The sequence below is a fragment of the Patagioenas fasciata genome, chromosome 23 (assembly GCF_037038585.1).
Source record: "Patagioenas fasciata isolate bPatFas1 chromosome 23, bPatFas1.hap1, whole genome shotgun sequence".
Lineage (NCBI taxonomy): Eukaryota > Metazoa > Chordata > Aves > Columbiformes > Columbidae > Patagioenas > Patagioenas fasciata.
The window spans coordinates 4,982,340-5,004,729 of NC_092542.1; the positions used below are offsets into that span (position 1 = coordinate 4,982,340).

A 22,390-nucleotide genomic window follows, 5' to 3' on the forward strand; every position below is an offset into this window, starting at 1 on the left:
GCGCAAAGTATGATGGTCATGTGCCAAAAATAGGAAGCTGTAGGATGAATTCTAAAGGGAAACTTATCTCGTTGCTTCCTCCTGCCAGGATACCCAGCGAGCCACAAACAAGCCGAACACCCACACCCTCGCTGAATAGCCAAAAAACAGCCGCCGAACATTTTGCATCCAATTTAAACCCCCGTAGCGCAGGCTGCTCATGATCAAACATGATGGTTTCACTGTGGAACTCACTGCTTCCGCAGGAAACCGAGATAAATACAGCCTGAATCAGGCGAGGAAATTAAACTTGGAAAAGACGGGATGTTCTGTGGACCGAAGCAGCCCCGAACCTTTGGCTGTGAGTCCCGGGATGTGGTTCCCAGCGCTGCTTTTGGTGCTTTTGGTGAGACAGAGGTGACCTGTGGAGCTGTGGAAGCCGAAACCAAACCTGGGTTTGAGTTCAGGGAGACACAAGCTGTAAGAAGGGTCTTGAATCTGAGATCCAGACTAAGCGGAGGTGAAACAACAGCAGAAGCAGCTCTTGGGGAAGGGGGAGGGATTGGTGACGGTGAGCAAAGGAGGGATGGAGAAAGAGAGAAACAAGGCAGATTAATTCAGCAGTAAAACGTAGCTTTGCAGTGTTCAAATCCACCCGCAAAAGCGCTTGGTGTCGACGTCTTCTCCAAGGAGACGCACGTTGCATTTGTAGAGGGTATCGAGGAGCTCTGCGTGGGCTGGGAGAGGTCCAGTGGCAAATTTAGGGCTGGGGACCCCCTCCCCAGCGCACAGAGGTCCCGTCACCCCCCGTCGGGGTCTCCCTGGCTCAGGCCACGGGGGTCCCGAGCTGCCGGGGCTGCAGCTCCGCACCCAGGGGCTCCGCGTTGAAGAGATTGACCAAGCGTGCGCCGGGGGCCGGGTGAGCCCGGGGGCCGTTTTCGGCCGTCAGCACGTTGTGTTCGTTCCCCAGCGCCCCAGAGTCGAGCGAGTCGGTCTCGGCCGGCAAAGTGAGTACGTTCTTGAGGGAGGTGGGGGCACGGGGTCCGCTGTTGGAGTTCCTCATGGAGAGGGAGATGGCGCTGGGCCGGGGCTCCCCCGCGCGCCGGCAGCACGGCAGGTACCGGCCCATGGCCCGCTTGAAGTCCCGCATGAAGAGCGGGTAGATGATGGGGTTCATGGTGCTGTTGCAGTAACCCAGCCAGGTGAGCACGTCGAAGAAGCCGGCGGGGACGCAGCCACAGACGGCCTGGCAGGGTTGGAATCGCAGAACAGAATCACTGAATCGTTCAGGTTGGAAAAGCCCCTCAAGATCATGGAGTCCAGACGCTCCCCAACCCCTGGCACTGCCCCATGTCCTGAGACCCTCATGTCCGTCTGTCCAGCCCTCCAGGGATGGTGACTCCAGCACTGCCCTGGGCAGCCTGTTCCAATGCCCCACAGCCCTTTGGGGAAGAAATTGTTCCCAGATCCAACCTCAACCTCCCCTGGTGCAACTTGAGGCCGTTTCCTCTGCTCCTGGCGCTTGTTCCTGGGGAGCAGAGCCCGACCCCCCCTGGCTCCAAGCTCCTTTCAGGCAGTTCAGAGATCAGAAGGTCTCCCCTCAGCTCCTGTTCTCCTGAATAAATAGTTTGGGTTGGAAGGGACCTTCAAAGCTCATCTAGTCCAACCCCCTTTGCAGCGTTTCCCACCTCAGCCCCAACCCAGAGCTGTTTTCCAGGCACCCCAACATCATTTTCCTTTCAAAGGAACCCTCCAAAACCCTTCTGAAGGGTTTTCCATTGCCGTTGCTCCCTGGGGAATTTCCATCTTTGCTCCTAGACGCTTCCCAGCAAGACCTGCAGGCGCCTGCGATCCAACCCGGCTGGATTCAAAGCGAAAAGCTTTTGAAAACCCGACACAAAGCCGCCGTCCATGCTCACCTGCGTCATGTTGGTGACGAAGAAGGGCAGCCAAGCCACGAAGAACATGCCCAGGAGGATGCCCAGCGTCAGGCTGGCCTTCAGCGCCTTCTTGCTGTGCTTGTTGGCGAATCTCCTGCTCTCGCTGCCGCCCGGGGGCTGGGTCGGGGTCTGGGGGACCTGCGGTGGGACACGGGGTGGTGAGCGACAGCACCCACTGCCCACCCATGGAAAAGGCATTTGGTGCTGCAAATCCTGCCCCAAAATCCCCATTATGTCCCTTCTGGCAAGGTGTCACACGCCGCAGCCCCTGAGCCAGAAATCAGGAAGAAGCAGCCACAGAAACCCTCAACATCGAGATATTTCTTCTCTTTTTTAAACCATAAAATAGGGGCTTTATCATTAAGGCACTTTGCTTATAGAAAAATCCAACTCAGTCAATGCTGTGGATAAATCATGCCCTGAAGAGGAGCTGTAGCCATGGATTAGAGCAGCAAACTGATGTCAAACATTGCAGCCTGCAAACACCATACCTAACTCAGTCCTCCATCCACCCTCAGCACCTAAAATTGTTATTATCTCAGCCCTCCACCATAATTAAACGAGGCCCCGCTGCTGCTCCACTTCCTGCCCAAAACCAGAACAAAAATCTGCTTAAAAAGATGTGTTTGTAGAGTCCAAACACCTGGCAAAGATGGAGAAAATAGATATTTTATGATATTATCTGTTTATTCTTTGATTCCCATTTTCCTTTTAAATGTCAGGTACATCTTTTCACGTGTGGGAGAGCTGGCCAGGCCACAGAGTCCTGGCTCCTTTCTTAAAAGAGAACAACAAACTAAATCTAAGTATTTAAAGGCAATTAAGTTTGTCTTTTCCCTGTAGGATATGAGGTCAATAAAGCCTATTACGGAGAATTAAAGCTGTTGGACTTAGTGGCAATTAACCTTCTCCAGAGAAACACAAACAAGCGCAGCCACGTTTGGGTTATGAAAACCACACGCGCTGGTTTAACCAGCGATGGAGTAACGAGGGATTTTGCAGCTCCCGTTATAGACCCGGTAACAAAAATAGAAGCTGGCTCTTCAAAATAAGGTGCTCTGCGGAATTTGGGATTTGCTGTTATTTAAAGTCCTTCTCCCCCATACGTCTCACACCCAGCATGGCCACGATTTCTGAGTGGAAAGTCAGATAAAGGGTCAAACCCGCTGGGATGATGGGAGCCAAAAGGGGGGCGAAACTCCCATTTATTTTGTGCCACTGAGGATTTTCGCCTGTATCTTAATTTATTTCCCTACTTCTGCTTATGCTGTTCCTGTGCTCCGGAGCAGCACAAAACCAAACCACCGCCGGGACGAGAAACGGGGCAGCACCGAGGACACCCCGGCAGAACCGTCCTCCCATCGCAGAGGTGGATTTGCCCTCTCTCTCTGTGATCTGGTTGCCAAATCCCTTGGCTGGCAGAAACACCCTGGGCACCCAAATCATTGGGTTCTGCAAAGAACAATGTCCCTGCGGCCACCTTACCTGCGGCACGGTCTCGTCGGCGGTAGCCACGTTGGAGGCGAGAGAAGCCACCTGCACCGCTTGCTTGCGGGCCGCCAGGAGGATGCGGCAGTAGGTGAAGGAGATGGCGGCAGACGGGAGGAAGAACGTGAGGCAGGAGGCCACCAAGGCGTAGGGCAAGCTGACCAGCAGCCGACACTGGTCCTCGTCCCCCCGGGAGGTGACATTTGGGGTGTGGACCTCAAACTCCAGCTTGTGCCAGCCCATCTTGATGGGGAGGAAGGAGGCGAGCGCGGCCAAGGTCCAGGTGGCCAGGATGAGCCCGAGGGCTCGGCAGGACGTCATGCGCAGCTTGTACTTGAGCGGGGAGATGATGAGCAGGTAGCGGTCCAGGCTGATGATGCAGAGGTTGAGGATGGAAGCGCTGCAGCACATGACGTCGAAGGAGGACCAGAGGGAGCAGAAGTCACCGTGCAGCACCCAGCGGCCGTAGAGCTGGTTGAGCATGGCCGGGGGCATCACCACCAGCCCCACCATCAGGTCGGACATGAAGAGGGACACTAGGAAGTAGTTGGAGGTGTTCCGCAGGGAGCGCTGGGTGACGATGAGGAGGATGAGGAGGAAGTTCCCCGCTGCGGTCAGCAGGATGATGAAGCAGAGGAAAGCGGCCACCCAGCTGCTCCCCACCAGCAGTGAGCGCTCCCCCAGCACGCTGGCGTTGGGGGACCCCGAATCGCCCTCCATGAGGAGCAGGGCTGGGGGGACCTTCTCCAGCCGTGACCTGCGCTAGGTGATCATCGCTGAGCCAGCCCCGGGGGACAAAGTGCCACCTCGCTGCCTCCACTCTGTGTCCGTCTTCCTTCCTCCTCTCCTCCTCCTCTCCCTCGCTTCCCCCCCTCTCTCACTTCACTGGCAATCAGGGCAGAGTGACATTCCCAGGAGCCGATCAGCAGGAGCGAGGTTCTCCTCGGTACTCACAGCCAGGAATCTCCTTGTCTCTGCAAATCCCCCTCGGCTGGGATGTCCCTGGATGCTGCTGCTGGATGCTCCGGACACCGGAGAGGCTGGGGATGCTCTGGATTCCAGGATGCTCGAGATGCCAGGGATGCTCTGCATGCTCCGATGCTCTGGATGTGCTGGACCAGGGAATCTGGACCCTAGGATGCTCTGGACCTCAGGATGCTCCAGATGCTGGAGATGCTCTGGACCCCCAAAACTCAGCTGTTCCCCAGCTGGGCTCCCCTCTGCAGAGCTCTGTGCCCCACTGAGCTCAGCTCTGCCGCAGGAGCGATGGAGCAGCCCTGAGGCGAGTCCGGGGATGCTCCCAGCCCAGGTCGCCTGTGAGGAGGAAGATGCAACACGCAGGAGTGTGGGAAGGCGTCTGCCCTGAGCAGAGGTGTGTGCAGGGGTGTGAGTGTGTGTGTGAGTGTGTGTGTGAGTGTGTGTGTGTGTGTGTGTGTGTGTGTGTGAGTGTGTGTGTGTGTGCAGGCGCCAGCCAGACTTTCACCTGCCGCGCTGCGATGCACAGAGAAGGATGCAGAAATGCCGATTCGGAAGAGGTGGGGTTGGGAGCGGGGAGAGAGGAGGAGATGAAATGAAATGCTAATGAAAACAGGGATCTGCTGGAAACTCCACAAAGTGGCAGCCAGAGAGTTGCCTTTCCTGCCTTAAAGTGACATCCAGCTCTGCCTCCCCTCCCGCGTTTGCCCGGCAGCGCTGGTTCCATCCACCAGTCGCTAAAAAGCAAAATATCGCAAATCCAAAGAAAAAGCAACAAAACCCGCCTGCCACAGGCACGGCTGCCTGCTCAGCGAGCAGCCACAGGCGCTGAAAGGACTTGCTGGCTGATTTTCCAGCAATCTGTGGCTGGGGACGGAGGGCACAAGCCAAATTCCAGCCAGGGTTGTTGGGGATCCCTTGGTGCGGCCAAGGACCCTGTGGCAACCGGCCCTTTGGCAAGTGGGAGGCAACTGGTCAGAGAAGCCAGCAGGTCCTGGCGGCTTCTTCATCCCACCCCGCTCAGAAGACACTCGAGAATCTGTGAGTGCTGCTCTGTGTCCCACGCCACCACCTCCCTGCGTCACAGCCAGTGTCTCAGGTGCTTGGCCGAGCTGGATTTATATTTTTTGAATTGCCCAGCTGCCAAAACAGTTCACTTGTTTTGGTTTTTCTTCCAACAAACAGCTGCGAATCTGCTGGGGGGAGACCAGAGCTGCTGGCACTGACTCCAGCACAAACCGGAGCCGTGTGTGTGTCCCTGCTGTCCCCGGGTCCCTGCGCTGCGGTCACAGGGCCAGACGTGTCCCTTCCCTCCCCACGCTGCCGCCGAAGCCTTCGCTAACAGGCCGCCCAGGGACGATGCTGCTGCAGATGTGTGGGCGAGTTCCAGCTGTGCACGTCACACACCCCACGGCCCCGTCCCGCTGCAACCCCAGCACCGCCCACCCCGGGACAGAAATCTGTCACTTTACCAAGATTCACTTTTCTAATCACCTTCTCAACAACTTCATCGTGCTTTTTTCAGTGGCTGAACGGGCAGTTTGGGTGTCTGAGAACAGGATGGGGGAGATGCAAATCAGAGCTCTCCCCTGCACATGGACACAGCACCCATGGCCCCCCCTGATCTCTGTGCACCTCCAAAATTGCTCCCTGGGAAGCAGCTGCCATCACTGGCACCAGGACAAGCTCTCCTGGGAGTGTGTGCACAGCGTCTGCCCGCCCTCCGCTTCCCCAGGACCCTCTCCTGGGATGCTCCAACCCCCCGGCCACCTCTGCGTCACTCGTCCTGGCGGGGACCCAGGGCACAGCACACACACGCAAGGCTCTGATTGCAGCAGGAGGTTTCTTTAGAAAAGCGCTTGTACCAGGAAACCCTGCTTCCTCGTCCCATCTGTGCTGGGAACCACCAAGAAAACCCACCCTGAGCGCCCCCACCGTGGCAGCCGCCCCAGCTGGGAAAACGCAACACGGCTGCACAGACCGATCCCAGCTGGTGCTCGGCGAGGAAGTCACGGCACAGCACAAAGCTGAGCGTCCTCAGCCCCGCTGCACCCACCCAGCGGTTTGTCTCCAGAGCTTTTACAATCACAGAATCATTTTGGTTGCAAAAGCCCCTCAAGATCATCCAGTCCAACCATTCCCCACCCCTGGCACTGCCCCATGTCCTGAGACCCTCATGTCCGTCTGTCCAACCCTCCAGGGATGGTGACTCCAGCACTGCCCTGGGCAGCCTGTTCCAATGCCCCACAGCCCTTTGGGGAAGAAATTGTTCCCCAGATCCAACCTCAACCTCCCCTGGTGCAACTTGAGGCCGTTTCCTCTGCTCCTGGCGCTTGTTCCTGGGGAGCAGAGCCCGACCCCCCTGGCTCCAAGCTCCTTTCAGGCAGTTCAGAGATCAGAAGGTCTCCCCTCAGCTCCTGTTCTCCAGCTGAACCCCCAGGTCCCTCAGCCGCTCCCATCACACTTGTGCTCCAGCCCCTCACCAGCTCCATTCCCTTCTCTCAACTTGCTCCAGCACCTCAAGGGCTTTCTTGGCACCGAAAACTGCCCCCAGGATTCGAGGTTTGGCCTCCCCAGTGCCCAGCACAGGGAATGGTCGCTGCCCTGGTCCTGCTGGCCACACCAGTGCAGACAAGGAGACTGGATCAGAAGTGTGTCCTCCACAGGCCGGTCCGTGGGAAGTTTTGTACATTTGGTTTGGATCTATTGGCTGGGGAAATAAATCTGAATTGATCGAAGCAAAATGTGGTTAAAAAAACCTGCCTTAAAATGAGGTCCAAATCCTACCGCGGTGCCTGCAAAAGCTTCCCTGCTCCGGCAGCTCTCCTGGCCTGTCTGTGCTCCCTGCGCTGCACTTCTGGACACATCTGCAGGGATCGGGGTTTCCACCAGCTCTGCTCTCCAGTTCCACTAGCAGGGAAAGCAAAACCAGGTTGTCAACGGCCACCCCAGTGTAAACATCACAAAGAAGGGGCTGGTGAGCAGGTTTAGTAAAGCTGGAGGCTGACAGACCTCGGTGAGGACACCCAGCCAGTCCAGTGCTTAATGCAGTGGCCTCCAGTGTGCAATCCACTCCCAACATCTCATCCCACCCTTTAACTGGGATGGCTCCATAGGGCTGATTTTGGGCAGAGCCTGACTTGCTACCTTTAAAATATTGTTTTTTCCTCTGTGTAGAGAGGAGGTGGAGACCTCCTGCTCCGAACACCTTGAACTGCAGCTCCTGGCGTTCACAGAACAGTCCCCCTGGCAAGTCCAGCTCCTGTTTTCACTGCAAACCAATAAAAGACCACATGATGGTGGCTGGTGACACTGTGGGGTTCTCCACGTCTCTGCAAAGCTCCTGTCCTTGGGACAACACTTCAAAACCCCCAAAAAATCATTATCTTAACACACATAACACCTCTTTTTCAGCCCATTCCCTTCGCTGTGGCAATTGCTGCCTTAACACGAATGCTGTCCTTCTTCCCCACCCAAACTGCTGCTCTCTGGACTCACGCAGAGTCCCCAGGGTTGAAGAGGGAAGCAGGAGCCTCTGTCCCCTCCAGAGCCAGCAGGACCTTTCCCAGGGCTCAGCTCAGGCTCTGAGCATCATCTGATCATTTCTGAGGACACAACCACACTGGGTGTCCTGGCACCAGTGGAATCCAAGGTTTCCCCTGCTTGGGGAATGCACAATGCAAACACCCTTGGAAGAGCCCAGTGGTCTTCAGCCAAGGCGCTGGTGTCCCCTCCTCACCCACGAAGGGACGTCCACGTCCACGTCCATGTCCAAGTCCACCTTACTCCGCTCCAGAGGCGCTCCTGGAGGCCATGAACATCTGGATGCCACCAAGCACGCTGGACCAAGAGTGTCCCCTAGTGGCAACAGAGCCGATAAAAGGTTGCACGATCCCGCAGTGACCCCACGCGCTTCCCACACGAGTGGGACCCAACAGTCCTTAAACCCTGAGCGCAGCCACACCTGGGTGACAGCCGACATGTCCCTGCGTCCACATGCAGCCCAGATGCTGCGGATTTGGGGTCTGTTTGCCTTTTAGCAGCTCTACCTCCTCCCAAACTGAAGGCAGCCGAAAGCTAAACCGCCCTCGCATACCCCGCACCCTCCTGCGCTGCTGTCCTGGCTGCTGTAAACGGCCTCTCCCCCGTCAGCACTTTGAGGAGGCATCAGAGCACTGAGAAATGGAAGTCAGAACTAATTTATTTAAGAAAAAAAACAAAACAAAACAAAACAAAACAACCACCTTGTAAAAAGGAGGGGGAGGCATCGATTACAAGCTCCAGAAGCTCTTGTCAGGACAGCGCCAAAGAAATCAGCTTTATACAACAGAGAGAAAGGGGTAGCAGGAGGGTCCTGGGGCCGTCCCCCCACCCTGCATGAGCTGTCCCCTGCGTGGGGACACCGGCATCCCGGCACTCGTTCCCCTTCTCCCTCCACCACCGTTAAAGTGCAGCAGGGAGAGTGGGGCGAGGGGCTGGCTCCCACCCCCAGCACAACTCTTGCTCTCAGCCTTCCCCTGAGGGCCACAAAACACGAAATCCCAGCGCCCACGGCACGACCCGGCCCCCTCATCCCCTGCGTGGTGGCCCTGAGGACCAGTAAGTTTCCTTGGGCCCTTGCCACCGCAGATCCCAGCAACCTCACACACGCAGCCCCAGAGGCACATCCTGGGGCAAAACGCTCCCCAAGAACTAAACAAGAGGGAGTTGGGGACGAATTAAGGTCCAGGAGGAACCGTGAGTCCATGCTAAGCCCCTGTGTTCTTGGAGGAAGAAGGGATGATGCTGGTCCTGCATACCCCAGGAGAGATGTGCATCTCCTGAGGGGCTGTGGACAGCTGATCCCTTGTTCCTCCAGCCCAGCTATGAGCTGTTTACAAGGGAAAAACCCAGAAGAACCCAGTAAAGGCTCCACAGCCTTCAGGAGCCACCACACAGCCCCTGGGGAGCCCAGTTAAGCCAAGCTTTGCTCTCAGCCAAACCTTCGTCTGGGTTCCCGCTCCTCTCAATATATTATTACTATTATGTCCAAGTAGTTTTGCATCAGAAAAGCCCAAACCCTCCTCTCTTACCCCACAGCTCCAGTCCCACCTTCACCCCCTCAGCCCTGCTTGTACCTCAGAACATTCCTCCAGCCCCGGGGTGTCATGGAGAGCAAAAGCGTGAGGGTAGCTACTAGATAGGAAAAACTCCACCACCCCCCTCCCTCCCCAAACCCCGGCCCTCTCCCTCGCACACACCCCCTGCCCGCAAGGACAGTCCCTAAGGGCCAGGTCACTCCTCGCCCTCCTCCTCGTGGTGGTGGTGGCTGGAGACAGGAGGTTCTTCCACCTCCTGTTGGTGGTGGCCATAGTGGTGGGGGCTGGGACCTTCAGCGGGCATGTTCTCCTCGGCATTCAGGTAGACGTTGAACAGGGCTCCCTCGTGGCTCGGCTCCTTCCCGCAAGCCTGGCAGCTACAGTGAAGTATCTTCTCCACCAGCTTGTCCACCCTGGGGATCTCGTCGTTGCCTGGACAGTCCAGTGTCACCTGGGTAGAGGGACGAGGACACAACGAGTGAGTGTGAAGGTCCGACACCTCAATGGCCATCCTGCTGCGAGTGGTCTGACCTGCCCTGTGTCCTAGAATCATAGAACGTCTTGAGCTGGAAGGGACCCACAAGGATCATGGAGTCCAACTCCTGTCCCTGCACAGGACAACCCCACAGGTCACACCGTGTGTCTAAGGACATTGTCCAATCTCTTCTTGAACACTGTCAGGCTTGAGGCCGTGACACGTTCCTGGGGAGCCTGTTCAGTGTCCAGCACCTTTTTGGTGAAGAACCTTTTCCTAATGTCCAACCTGAACCCCACCAGCAGATCTTCCATGTCCTGCAGATTTGGGGTATTTTAAGGCAGATGCAATGGTTCTCGATCCATATGAACAGTCACAGTCAGTCTGCAAGGCGAGAGTTCTCTGCGAACATCTCACAAGACCACAAGCTACAGAGACCCAAGGAAAATGTGGGACACCGCTCCCAGGCACTACTATCAGGGATAACTGGAAAGGCTGCCCACAGGACACATTGCTGAGCATCTCAGATCATATGGACTGAACCATCTGCCCAAATGCTGGAGCTTGAAGCCAAGCAGAGAGTGGAGTCAGCTCTCCAGATGCCCAGGTGTGACCCAGAGACAGGGTTTGTGGCTCTGCCAGGAGCACCAGTGGCAGGAAACTGTGACAGTGACCGGCAGATGGGCTGTGGGACGCACTTCTGGACATCGAAGGCAAGAGCTCCCAAGTGAGAGGAGGTGACAAAGGGAGCGGTGAAGAGAAGAGGCAGGAGGGATGAGCACAGGGATGAACAATGCAGGGACTGCTGGGGGACACTTCTGCAAACACAGTGACAAGCCATGGTTCATCACAGCAGTTACATTGTTCCAGCAGCACCTTCCACCCAGACAGCTCAAGGTAGAGACACCTGAGAGACACCCTGGAGGGAAAATACGAGTGGGGAGACCTCAGGGAAGGAGAAGAACTTGCCCTAAAGTGGTGGCAGAGCTGAGAGCCCCTGAGCGAGGCCACTGCTGGTGCAGAGAGGATGGCGGAGCGGTCAGGGATACTCACGATTTCCCACATGGACTGGGCCGGCATGCAGGAGTCACAGTGAACCAGGGACTCTGTGGACTGAGGGAAGGTGTTGGGGACGCTGTAGCTGAAACACTGCCCCAGGCAGGCCCTGCGGAGACAACAGGGGGATGGGGGCTCAGGGGAGGTGCCTGTTCTTCCCAACAACTGCAGAAGATTAGACCTTACAATCGCAGAATCATTTTGGTTGGAAAAGCCCCTCAAGACCATTGAGTCAAACCATTCCCCAGCCCTGGCACTGCCCCGTGTCCTGAGAACCTCATGTCTGTCTGTCCAGCCCTCCAGGGATGGTGACTCCAGCACTGCCCTGGGCAGCCTGTTCCAATGCCCCACAGCCCTTTGGGGAAGAAACTGGTCCCAGATCCAACCTCAACCTCCCCTGGCGCAACTTGAGGCCGTTTCCTCTGCTCCTGGCGCTTGTTCCTGGGGAGCAGAGCCCGACCCCCCTGGCTCCAAGCTCCTTTCAGGCAGTTCAGAGATCAGAAGGTCTCCCCTCAGCTCCTGTTCTCCAGCTGAACCCCCCAGGTCCCTCAGCCGCTCCCATCACACTTGTGCTCCCATCTCCTCTCACTAGCACAGGTAGACAGCAGCTGGGCAAGGGCAGGACATTGTGCCCGGCTTCTTGTGCGAGTGACAGTCCCCAAAGCCACCCCAGTGCCATCAGCAAACAGAAATCAACTGCATCCAGCTCTGCCCCGAGGGTGGGTCTGTACCTGTTCTGGATGGACTTGGACTCGCAGCCGCTGTGCCCCACGATCTGGGTGATGTTCTTCGCCTCGCACCAAGCGCTCTTGTCCGGGAACAGGGCGAGTTTGTTTATGGGGGGCGGCGCAGCCAGGAGCAGCGCTGGGAAGAGGGCGCTGACCACCAACCGTAGCATCATGGCCAGCTCAGCCAAAATCCTACAACTGGAGACAGAGACCAAAGCGTTAGCAGGAAAGAAAACAGGCGAACCAACCCCTTTCTCCAGCCCCATGGCAGCTCTCAGCTGCAACACAGACAGGTCTGTCCTCCCCATGTGCTGGGGCTCCGATCTCCCTCCGTGGCCAGGGAGGCTCTGAAACTTTGCACGGGGAGCGGGACATGCTGCTCTGCCCCTTCGCTGTTCAAAAACCAGTGGGCAAACACCCGCATGACTTCTCCCAAACTCTGCCAGCAGCAATGGGAGGCTTTTCATCATTTCCCACCTGGGAGAAGTTTGCAAAACAAAAGCATCATTACCACTTCTCCGAGGTCAGAGAAGTGGCAGACTGCGGAAATGATTTTATTTGAGGAAGAAGCACGCTTTTCTCCCACATTAGAAGCCAGATCTGGCCTTGCCGAACACCTTCCCATAGCAAAAAGACTGCATTCCCGGGCAGGAACAGCTTTCCGGGGCAGGAACCTCGCTCTGCTCCTGGCAGCGCGCAGCAGGTGTCGCTGGAAGGCAGCAGCAAGCAGCGAGATGTGGAAACCCTCAATCCAGAGGCTAGAAACCCACAGAAATAACCAATACTGCATTGATTTTTTTGAATGGAGTCCCTCCAATCCAGCAAGCGGTTACTGTGAGGATGGGAACTCAAGCCTGCAGACAAGGGGGGGTCCTTTGAATCCCAAATCAAAACGCTGCTCGCAGAGGTGGTCGGCCGAGGAGGTTACGAACCCCTCCGAGAGATCCCACGCATGTTTTCCGTGCTGCCTCGCTGTATTCTCAAGCCAAGGTGCCTGTGTTAACACTCCCAATCACTGGGGAAAGGCAGATGGAAAAGCATCATAGAAACAGGGAAATTTTTTCCTTTGTGGGGTTTGGATGGAGTCACAGCGAAAGGCAGACATTTATACTTGCTAAAATATTTGTTAGAACCATGTTATTAGTTATTTCCTTCTATTTATTTATCCAGACGAAGATCCAAAGCCCACACTGGAAAGACTCCTGTTGTTTCCCATGGCCCAGCCCTCCAACGCTTGCCGGGGAAGGAGAGGAAAATGTCATGTTTATCAGACGCTGGTGTCAGCGCCGCGCTGGGGCTCCCAGCCGGGCGTTCCCCCATCTATCTGCACAAAATTCACCACCACGGGAACCCCACGGGTGAAAATCCCCACACACAGACAGGTTTGCAAGCCTTGCTTTGAAATAACCAGATGGTTTTAGCCCCTGAACTTGCACTGCCATTCATGAGAGCGGGGTGGGTAAATACATTTGTCCTGAAGACAACTCTTAAGCCTTACGTCTGCTCCCTGATATTTTTTCTGTTTCAATGAGGGAATTCTGCAATTTCTGCTCCATGGCGAAGCTGCACACACTCGGTTTGCTTGGTTTGCTGAAACGAGCATCACTCATTCCTCAAATGCCAGCGGCTCCGTGCGCAGGAATCCTGCTCCCAAAGGCAAGTCCGAGATCAGAGCTGGGATGTGACCCAAAGAGCAATCGCAACCCCCTGGGGAACAGCCGAAATTCCTCTGGAGTCAGCACACAAGTTCACTTCCACACGCCTGATTAGGGAGCAATTTCCTTCTTTCCAAAGAAAGGTGGCGGCTGGTTTTTTTCTCTTTTCCCAGGTTTCTGTGCATCTCTACCCAGCGGCAAAGAGGCAGAAATTTCAGATTGCACTCACATTCCCAGAACCTTCTTCTCTTCTTTTCCTGGAGGGAGGTGTTCAACAGAGGTGTTTCTGCAGCAGATGCATCACCAGAGGCATCTGGGCTCCCGTCCCGCTCCGATACCGAGAGGAAGACGAGTGAGGTCGTGCTCTGCTACAGCACAAGCCCTGGCCCGGGTTCAGAAAAGCACTTAAACAGATGCTTATGCCTTCTCCTTCCCTGAGCAGGGATGTCTTTGTAACCGGGGCCCCCAGTAACACAGATACTGGTCCAGTTTGCAGAGCAGTCGGTGGGAATCGGGTACCTCGACAGAGCTGGAGAAATCACAACTTTCCCCAGTTCCCAAAGGGTGCTAAGCACAGATTTTAAGCCACGTCCACATGGTGTTTTCCTTCTCCCAAGAATGCCCTGCAACCCACAGGGCCACATTTCTACTAAGGACAAAGGTTTATGATTCTATTTTATGATTCTAATCTATGATTATGCCAGCGCTGAGGAAAATATCTGACGCAGCCGGGTTTGGGAGGGAGCTGGGGCTGGAAAGAACCTGTTCGCACCCGCGGCGTGTTCGCTGCCATAGTTCAAACCAGTCATGCGAATGGAGCTGCCACTAAAACCATTCATCTGACAAAAGCACTGTGTTCCTTCCCCCCTCTCCCCAGCTGGGAAGGGGAAAACGGAAGACAAGGCACCCGAGCAGGTTTGCAAACTCCTGATTAAATAAAGGCATTGAGCACATTCCTCCGTGACAAGCTAAATTACACGTTGCAGCCCCTCAAGAACAAGTGTGTGCTCCCCGGCGCTGACCCCGCACACAGGGGTGCAAGCGCTTCCCCGCACACAGGGGCTTCTTTCTCTTCTCTGCACCAAAAGCACTTTTTTGTTGGGTTTTTTTCCTTCTAGTCAAAGCTTTTCAAGCAGAAAGTTCAGCAGCCTGGGAGGGTCTCCCCCATCTCCCTCCATAGGGAAGAACACGGCAGCTTCCTCCGCCGGCCCTTCAGCAGGCGTTGGAGAAATTAAATGACTCAGTCCTTGAGCCTGGCACATCCCGGGCTCCCGAGACAAACAACTTGTCAGCGCACACGCAGCTGCAGCCCTTTCCCAGCTTGTCCCCGTGGCCGAGGAGATGAGGGGCAAAATGTCCACGGCTGATGGGTCTCAGCTGGACCACATGTCAGGCTGGACAGGAGGAGGAAATTGTTGGCCCTGAGGGTGGTGAGAGCCTGGCCCAGGTTGGCCAGAGAGGTGGTGGATGAACCATCCCTGGAGACATCCCAGGCCAGGCTGGACGGGGCTCTGAGCAACCTGAGCTGGTGAAGATGTCCCTGCCCATGGACTGGATGAGCTGGGAAGGTCCCTTCAACCCCAACTATCCACGATTCGATGATTTTGTGATCCCTTCAAGGCTTCTCCCTGCCCTGCCAGCAGCAGATCCTCCCATGAGCCCGGCTTTGGGATCACGCTCAGAGGTTTTGTGTCACCTAGAAACGCTCCGTCCTCCCATCTCAGCAGTCACAGGACTCTCCTGGGTCCCACAGGCAGGACAGTCGCAGCCAACGCCTGGAAGCAGCTGGGAAATTCTACATCGTTCCATCGGCTGGAGGACAATGACGGGAATTACCTCGGAGGCCACATTCCCACCATCCAGCCCGCAGCTGTTCCCAGCCATTTAGAAACTAAACACTTCGGGAGGAAAATAAAAAAAAGATCTAATCAGTTTTACCCTCTTTTTCCAGTGGGAAGTTTATACCATAATACAAGACAAGCCTGCAGGTGGACATGGAGAACATTTCACGAGTAGTTTAATACATTTATAGGTATTTTTCTTATCCAGGAGCTTGCAATTTTGCCAAACACATAAGACCACAAACACAGGTATATTGTGCTCATGGCCACACACGCAGCATCCCAGGTTCCGAGAGACAAGAAACCCCCAAGTTTTACAAACATTGCTCAAAGCCTGTGAATGCAGCACAGAAATATCGTTGGCTCCATGATTTAGTTGAGAAAAATGAGGTATGAAGCCAGGAAACTGCCTTATCTCAGTCCGTGTGCGAGACACATGAGGTCTCGGCAGAGATGGACCAGGTGAAGCTTCCAACCCCTGGTCTGGGTCAGAGCTGGGACCTCCAACTCCCTGTCTGTCCTCCCTGGACAGACAGACGTCCTTCCCACCCAGCTGCCAAGAGCAACCGCAATCCAGCCTTAGACGTGAATCCCAGCAGCACCAGGCCCTGACTTTGTGGTCAACTAGTTATTTGTGCCATTTTGCTCAGAAAATCACTGCACAGCACTCAAGAGAAGACCCCAAAGACAAGTGTGCTGCTCCGTGCCTCAGTTTCCCTGCTTGTAAGACTAGAGGTAGTGGAGCTCTGTGCTCTGATGGGTGCGGGGAGAATCGGCAAAACACAGGGAGGTTTTTGGCGTGGTGCAGAGGGGAGGGACGGCTGCCAGGAGCCCTCGCCCCACACGATGTGGGGAGGCGGGAGTCACGCCGGGACATGGGGTGCGGGTGGGAGTCACCCCAGGACACCAACCTGCAGAGCAAGGGGGGGATGATGCCCAAAAAGGATCATTTCTGAGCCGGGAGGTGGCCAGGAGCCATCTCTGTCACAGGTAAAGGCTAAAATGCAACCGATTATTTAGGCACCTATAAAGAAGCAAAGCCACGGTGTCTGATTTAGTGATAATTGGAAAGAAATGTGTTTGTCCCAGGAAGATCCAGGGTATGGCTCTGCTCAGACACGGGATCTTGTCCATACAGTAACCTCTGCAGTTGTCTCCTAGGAATCTCAGCTCAAATATTTGCTTATACAGAGCAAAAAAATACCACAGGCCAGCAGTAGGAAAAGTTTAAAGTGGGAAAACCTGAAAACTCACTGAAAAAATACCAAACCAACCGATTTTATTCAATACTTGCCCTTATCCAATACTTCCCCCCTTTTCAAAAAAAAATTGTGTTTAGCTAAAGCTTTACATTTTTCAATTTGGTTGCAAAAAATACAACGTGCAGCATTCTTTAGGGGACTCTACTGTTGCACCTGCAATAGCCCAAATTAATCTGATCAATGTCAGGACAATATCGCCGCGGAGAGGGAAGATAAATATGCACTGAAAATGTCTAGAGGTAATTCTTCAGGATAGCAAGGCAGATGAGCGCTTAACTGGACACAGGAGTCTTGTTTGAGCCGAGAGCTTCAGCCCCGCTTTGCTGAGCTGCAAAATGTGGGAAAAAACTATAAAAAATAAAAAGGGAACTACCATAGGAAGACGTTCGATATTTAACATGCACAAGAATCCATTCTTTTTGATAATGGAGCAAAAGCTGTGTCGTTTCTCACTGTGGATCTGGCTGTCCCTGCTCCTTTCAAAAGCAGGAGATGTCAGAGCTTCCCTTTCCGCAACGTATTAATTTCCACTCGAGCGTGGCCGGGCGACTCGCAGAAATAAAGCAGAAGCATAGAAAAGCAGAGCAGCGTTTTTAAAGCCGTCTCCCCTCCCCACTTTGGCCAGGATTTCAAAAGACTTCGGCACGTTGGGAGTTTCAATCTGGCTTCTCAACCGTGCACTGAGTGCTTGAGAAACTCATTCCATGCAGCTGGAAAAAACAATCCAAGCTGCTTTACCTACAAAAGTCATTGGAAAGCTACCTATGGACTAAGCTAGGCTTAGAATGGGGTCCTAAAGGAGTTCTGCTGGAAAAGGGGCACACTAATGGCCTGTGCAGGAGGCAAGAGTAATGCAAACAGTTTCTGGTAATTTATTTCAATTGCTCAATTTCTTCTGCATTAAGAATAATCACGGCTGGGAAAACGCATCAACCTAAAGCCCAGGAATATATCCTGGTCCCATCCCACCCTCCACTCCCTCTTTTCTTCAAGCACCTGCTCAAAATGTGGGGCTCTGCGGCCCCTAAGAGAAAGCGATGGGAGGAAGGGGACTTGGAAAATAAACCTCCAGTAGTTTGGGGGAGCAACGGGACTGGGGCACCTGGGGAAAGACCCCGTGCAAGGAAGGACTAGTCTGCAACATGCTTTGGCTAGAAGAGAGCCCAGCGGTGGCTCATACCCGTGTGCATCGCAGATAATATGAAAAATAGGCACTTGCAAACACAGCTGTTCGCAGCGTTGCAGCCAGAGGCTTCGCTCGCATGTCTGGACCTGAGCGAGACTCGGCTCCCTCCTGCCTTTCCCCCGGAGCCGGCGTTTCCCCCGCAGAGCGGGCAGAGCGCGGAGCTTTGGCCACGCAGGAGGAGCAGAGGTGGCCAAACGCGGAGCCAAAACCCCTCCGGATAATAAATCCCACGCGATAACAGCGAGAGCCGCTCTCCAGCTGGGCTGCTCGCTCGCTCGCTGGCTCTGACCCCTGCAAGCGGCGCGGAAAGGCGTCTTTTCCTCCTCCACAGCATCACTGATCGAGAGCCTTGACCACTATCGCTATCCCCAAAGCACCTGGCTCGCTCCCAGTCGCACCACTTTTCCTCTCACAGCCTCTCCCCTCCTTTTTCGGTGAAAACAGCTTTCACGAGCAGGCGGTAAAATCCGCGCCGCCTCCGGGAAGGGTCCCAAGAGTCGTTCGCTTTTCCCCACGTTTGATTTGCAGTGATTTCCCCCGGGGACGCTTCTCCCAGCAGGCCCAGTTCTGCTTTCACTTAAGAGTGAGGTAAACTGGGACCGGCTCCGCCGAATGACTCCGCTGGTGCAAATGAGATCAGAATCTGGCACCGCTCGTCTAACTCAAAACAAGCATAACTGGAACCAGATAAAACCAGTTCCAGTGCATAGTGGCCACCAGGATGATTATACTCCTTTAATTTCGCACACACGCGTGTTAAGGCCATCCCGCAGTTGGGGACGGGAGGTGTCTCAAACGCCAGCCGCACTGGTTTTCGGCTTTGCTCGGCCATTCGTTACCAAACTTGCAGAAGAAAATGAAGCCCCACACAGCGGGGCTGCGCTGGCAGGATCAGGTTCCCAGCTGCTGGAGCGAGAGGTGGAAAGAAGGAAGGAAAAAGGGGTTTGCAGCTGAAGCTGTGGATCCCTCAGTGACGGTTCAGGATCCTTCCTAGCGTTTTCCTCTCCTTTTACACCCGTTTGGGCCACATCCTGGTCACAACAGCAGAAATTCAGTCACCTCAAGTTGCATTTTGCCCTATTTTTATCTCTGCTTTATACTGCACTGGTCTTCACATTTTTGACAACATAAAACCCAACGTTGTGTTATTTATCCACAGCACCGACTGCGATATCTCTAATACCGAAGCACAAAAACAGGCGGCACTGCAGGGTCGGAGGCTTTTGGGGGTAATGTACCAGCTCACAGCCCAGTTGGTATTTTCAACCGGTACCAGAGGTGCCGGGGCTGCCCCCACACTTGACATTGAGACAGTTTCTCCTAAAGCTGCAGGACTGGGCCCAGCACCCACAATGAAATCAAACTGTGAACAGAATGAGGGTCTTTCCCCCTCTCTGGACATGTAGTCCGAGCTCTGTAACAGACAAGGAGGTTTAAGCCAGATCTGAAACAGCACCCAAAGCCAGGGCCTGATCCTGCCACCATTTCCAAAGCTCAGCTCCAAAGGACGGTGTTATTGGACCAGCCCAGCGCCACAACTGGTAGAAAAGAGTTCTCCGGTTGCTCCGTTCCCATCATCAGTGGGAATTTACCCCCAGGAAAGCCATGCCCCTCACCGCCCTGTGTTGCTCCCCCCTTAACAGAGAGAAACAAAGGTCTGGGACCAGCAAGCACAGCTCCTGCCAGCGCTAACGGGAGGCGCGCAGGACAGACCACCCCTCATTCCCACCCCGGTCCTCCCCCAAAAGGACAATTTTATCAGCCGCTCACGTTTTTAAGAGCCTGATTTGAGCGGCTGTGAAGTTTCTTTGCCCTAAGCCATGCTGGACCCGCCAGCATGCTGGTCCTTGCTTTATCCGGGGGATCTCCAAGCCTGGGCCACTACAGAGAAGGGTTTTTTTCCAGCAGATTTTAAAAGAAAAAAAGCAGAAGCAAGGCCCTGCGGTGGCTGAAGCGACGATACAGGAGCTGGAGAAGGTGTTGCTAACGCTTTAATGGGAACGGCACAGAGCTTGGGGAAAAATAACTGCCCAGGAGTTCACTCGGCTTCTGGGGCGGGTTTCCCACGACTACACCAGCTTAACGCGACCTTGGCGATGCCAACGCGCGCCGCCAGCAAAGTTACTCCAACGCGGGCAGGTCTTCAAGGCTACTTTAAAAGCAGGTTGGCTCATGGCCCAATCCTGCACCTCCTGGGCACCCAAAACGAACTCCAGCCTGACTTTTCCTTGCTCCAGAAAGGTGACCGAGCGCTTCGCTCATTCGCCCTTTTTGCAAGACCGCAAGCTCCCCAAGCTGGAATTTAGCGCAGAGAGGTCAAGCCAAGAGCCCGGATTCTTCTCAGGGCTGTTTGCAAACACTTGGGATTTTTATACCGAAGGCAAATTCCATTTCCCATCCTGCGGTTTGCAAATTTGAGGCGAGCTGCCTTTTTCGAGATGGGAGACTGCCTTCGGAAAGCTAAAGTGCCCCTTGTATAGAGCTGATTTTTGGATGGTTGGATATTCCAAAGAGGACATTAAGTTTTTAGGTTAAAAAATACAAGGGGAAACCTGGGTCTAACCATATCGCTAGGATCTTTCCCACTTTCAGCAGGGTGTAGGTTTTCCCCCAAAAAACCCGCATGGCAAAGCTGTGGTGCTCTGACTCCACAAACACTTTGCACAGGCTGAATTTTAAATCTGTTGGGGTTGATCCTATACATAAAAGTTAGACTGTGGAGCGGAGCATAAATTTGTTGTAAGAGTGCCCTCGTAAGAGGAATATTAGTAGGCAATAAGGGATTGTCTGGATCAACTTTAATGCAGCCTGAAAAGGAGCTAAAGCATGTTCTGTCCCTGGAATATCTCTCAGAGAATCAAAAAAAGAAACCCCCACTGTGCAGAAAACGCAGAGATTATTGTATATAACAGACAAGAATTGCTGCAGATACTTAGACAAACTGAAATACTATGTTACGACCCAAGAAACAGGTAGTGCTATATTGGCTATAAGTCTTTGTAATATTCCAGTAAGGAGAAAAACTATTTGCAGGGTATAAGGATGTAAATTCATCCCCGGCACAAACTTTTCAAGTAACAAGTTTACTGCCTTGCCACCATGAACATTTCTTTCCTTTATGATACGCTACCCGTCCTTTGGTGTCACGGTTAATGGATATACCGAACGTTCCTGTTGTTTCCTCTGCACTTTTGTTTGAAACTCAAAAGAGAAGGGACGGACTCTGTCCCACAGATGTGCACTGATACAGCGCGGCTCCCCATATCCTATTCTTTTATTTTATTCGAGCTAAAGCGGCGGTGGAAATAGTTTAACGATTGCACAGCAGACCCCCCCCCATAAAGTCCGCCTCATCTGCAACTAATTTCTGCCCGTGGCAATATTCTCATCCTCCCGACCATCAATCACACGAGAGGGGGGGAAAGAATGGGAGAAAGGGGTGTGGGGGGGAAAGAGGCGGAAAATCTGGTGCGGAGAAAAGCAGCAGGGGCGGGGGAAAACGCGGGGGGGAGACACAAAGCCAAGGGGTACTCACCACCCAGGAGACGGCGGGGACATCCCATGGGGGTCCGGGGCCGCGGGCGGGCGCCTACAGCCCCGCGGTGCCCGGCGGTGGCTGCCGCATCCTCGGCACCGCGGCCCGCGGAGCGGAGCGGGGCGGGCGGGACCTGCCGCCTCCCTCCCCCCGGTGCCGGGCTCCGGGCGTGCCGCCGGCCCCGCCGCTCGCGATTGCACAACCGGGACTGGGGGGGGGAAGAGAGGAGGGGAAAGAAGGGAGGGAAGGGAGGAGAGAACGGGAGGAGGGAGGGAGGGGAGCGGCGGGGGCAGCGCTTGCCCGCCCCGCCGGGGATCTGCCGGTTCGCGGAGTTCCGAGCGGCCCCTCCGGCCGCTCTCCCGGTTCACGGAGCTATGAGCAGCCGCTCCCCCGGTTCACGGAGCTCCGAGCAGCCCCTCCGGCCGCTCCCCGGGTTCACATTGCTCCGAGCAGCCCCTCCGGCCGCTCCCCCGGTTCACAGAGCTCCGAGCAGCCCCTCTGTCCGCTCCCCCGGTTCACAGAGCTCCGAGCAGCCCCTCTGTCCACTCCCCTGGTTCACAGAGCCCCGAGCAGCTCCTCTGTTGCTCCCCTGATTCGGGGAGCCCCCGACACCCACGGCTCGGTGGGGCAGCCCCCCGGGATGGGCACCCGGAGCTCCGGCACTGACCGATGAAACCCCCGCCAAGTGCAAAAAAGGACCCGGTGGGAACACACGGCCCTAAAAACGAGTTGGCTACAAAAGCAAAGCTGTGTGCGAAGGTGATTTCCCAGCGTTTGCTTCTGCAGGGACATAAACAAAGTCTGGATTTGGCTCCCCGAACGCAAACAGTTCCTATTTAAATATAACACTTGATAGAGAAGGCTTGGGGTAGAGTCCCAGCCACAGTGAGGGCTTTGGGAAAGTTCTCCAACACCAGAGAGGATGGCTTTAGCTCCTTTTTGCTTTTTTCCTTTCTTTTCCCATCCTCCTTTTCTTCTCTTTCTTTTCTCTTTCTTTCTTTTCTCTTTCCCTTTCCCATTAAAAATCCAACAGCAAAACCCAATGCCAGTGAAACCCCATTCATAAATATCTTTTCAGTCAACGATAATTGTTGGAGACCGGAAGGGCTTTGTTTCTGTAAAGGTGCGATTAATCTAATAGAGGCCTCCACATTAAACACCGGCACGGCGCTACCCAAATCCAAAGATACCT

General features: G+C 54.7%; 2 protein-coding genes across 3 annotated transcripts; both read right to left on the reverse strand.

The window, feature by feature from the left end:
• Positions 1-9: 9 nt before the first annotated feature.
• Positions 10-6,629, reverse strand: HTR6 (5-hydroxytryptamine receptor 6). The gene is made up of 3 exons (XM_065855070.2): positions 3,405-6,629; positions 1,899-2,057; positions 10-1,225 (listed from the first exon to the last, which is right to left on the reverse strand). Exons 1-3 carry the CDS (start codon positions 4,125-4,127, stop codon positions 806-808), a joined length of 1,302 nt encoding a protein of 433 aa, XP_065711142.1. The 5' UTR covers positions 4,128-6,629; the 3' UTR covers positions 10-805.
• Positions 6,630-8,565: 1,936 nt separating this feature from the next.
• On the reverse strand, positions 8,566-21,353 carry NBL1 (NBL1, DAN family BMP antagonist). 2 transcript variants are annotated; one of them, XM_071798350.1, is made up of 5 exons: positions 21,199-21,315; positions 15,211-15,272; positions 11,723-11,917; positions 10,989-11,100; positions 8,566-9,911 (listed from the first exon to the last, which is right to left on the reverse strand). In XM_071798350.1, exons 2-5 carry the CDS (start codon positions 15,231-15,233, stop codon positions 9,657-9,659), a joined length of 585 nt encoding a protein of 194 aa, XP_071654451.1. In that variant the 5' UTR covers positions 15,234-15,272; positions 21,199-21,315; the 3' UTR covers positions 8,566-9,656. The 2 variants fall into 2 exon arrangements, with proteins under 2 accessions (XP_071654451.1, XP_065711440.2); XM_065855368.2 differs by lacking the exon at positions 15,211-15,272 and having other exon boundaries at positions 21,199-21,353.
• Between the last annotated feature and the right edge of the window lie 1,037 nt (positions 21,354-22,390).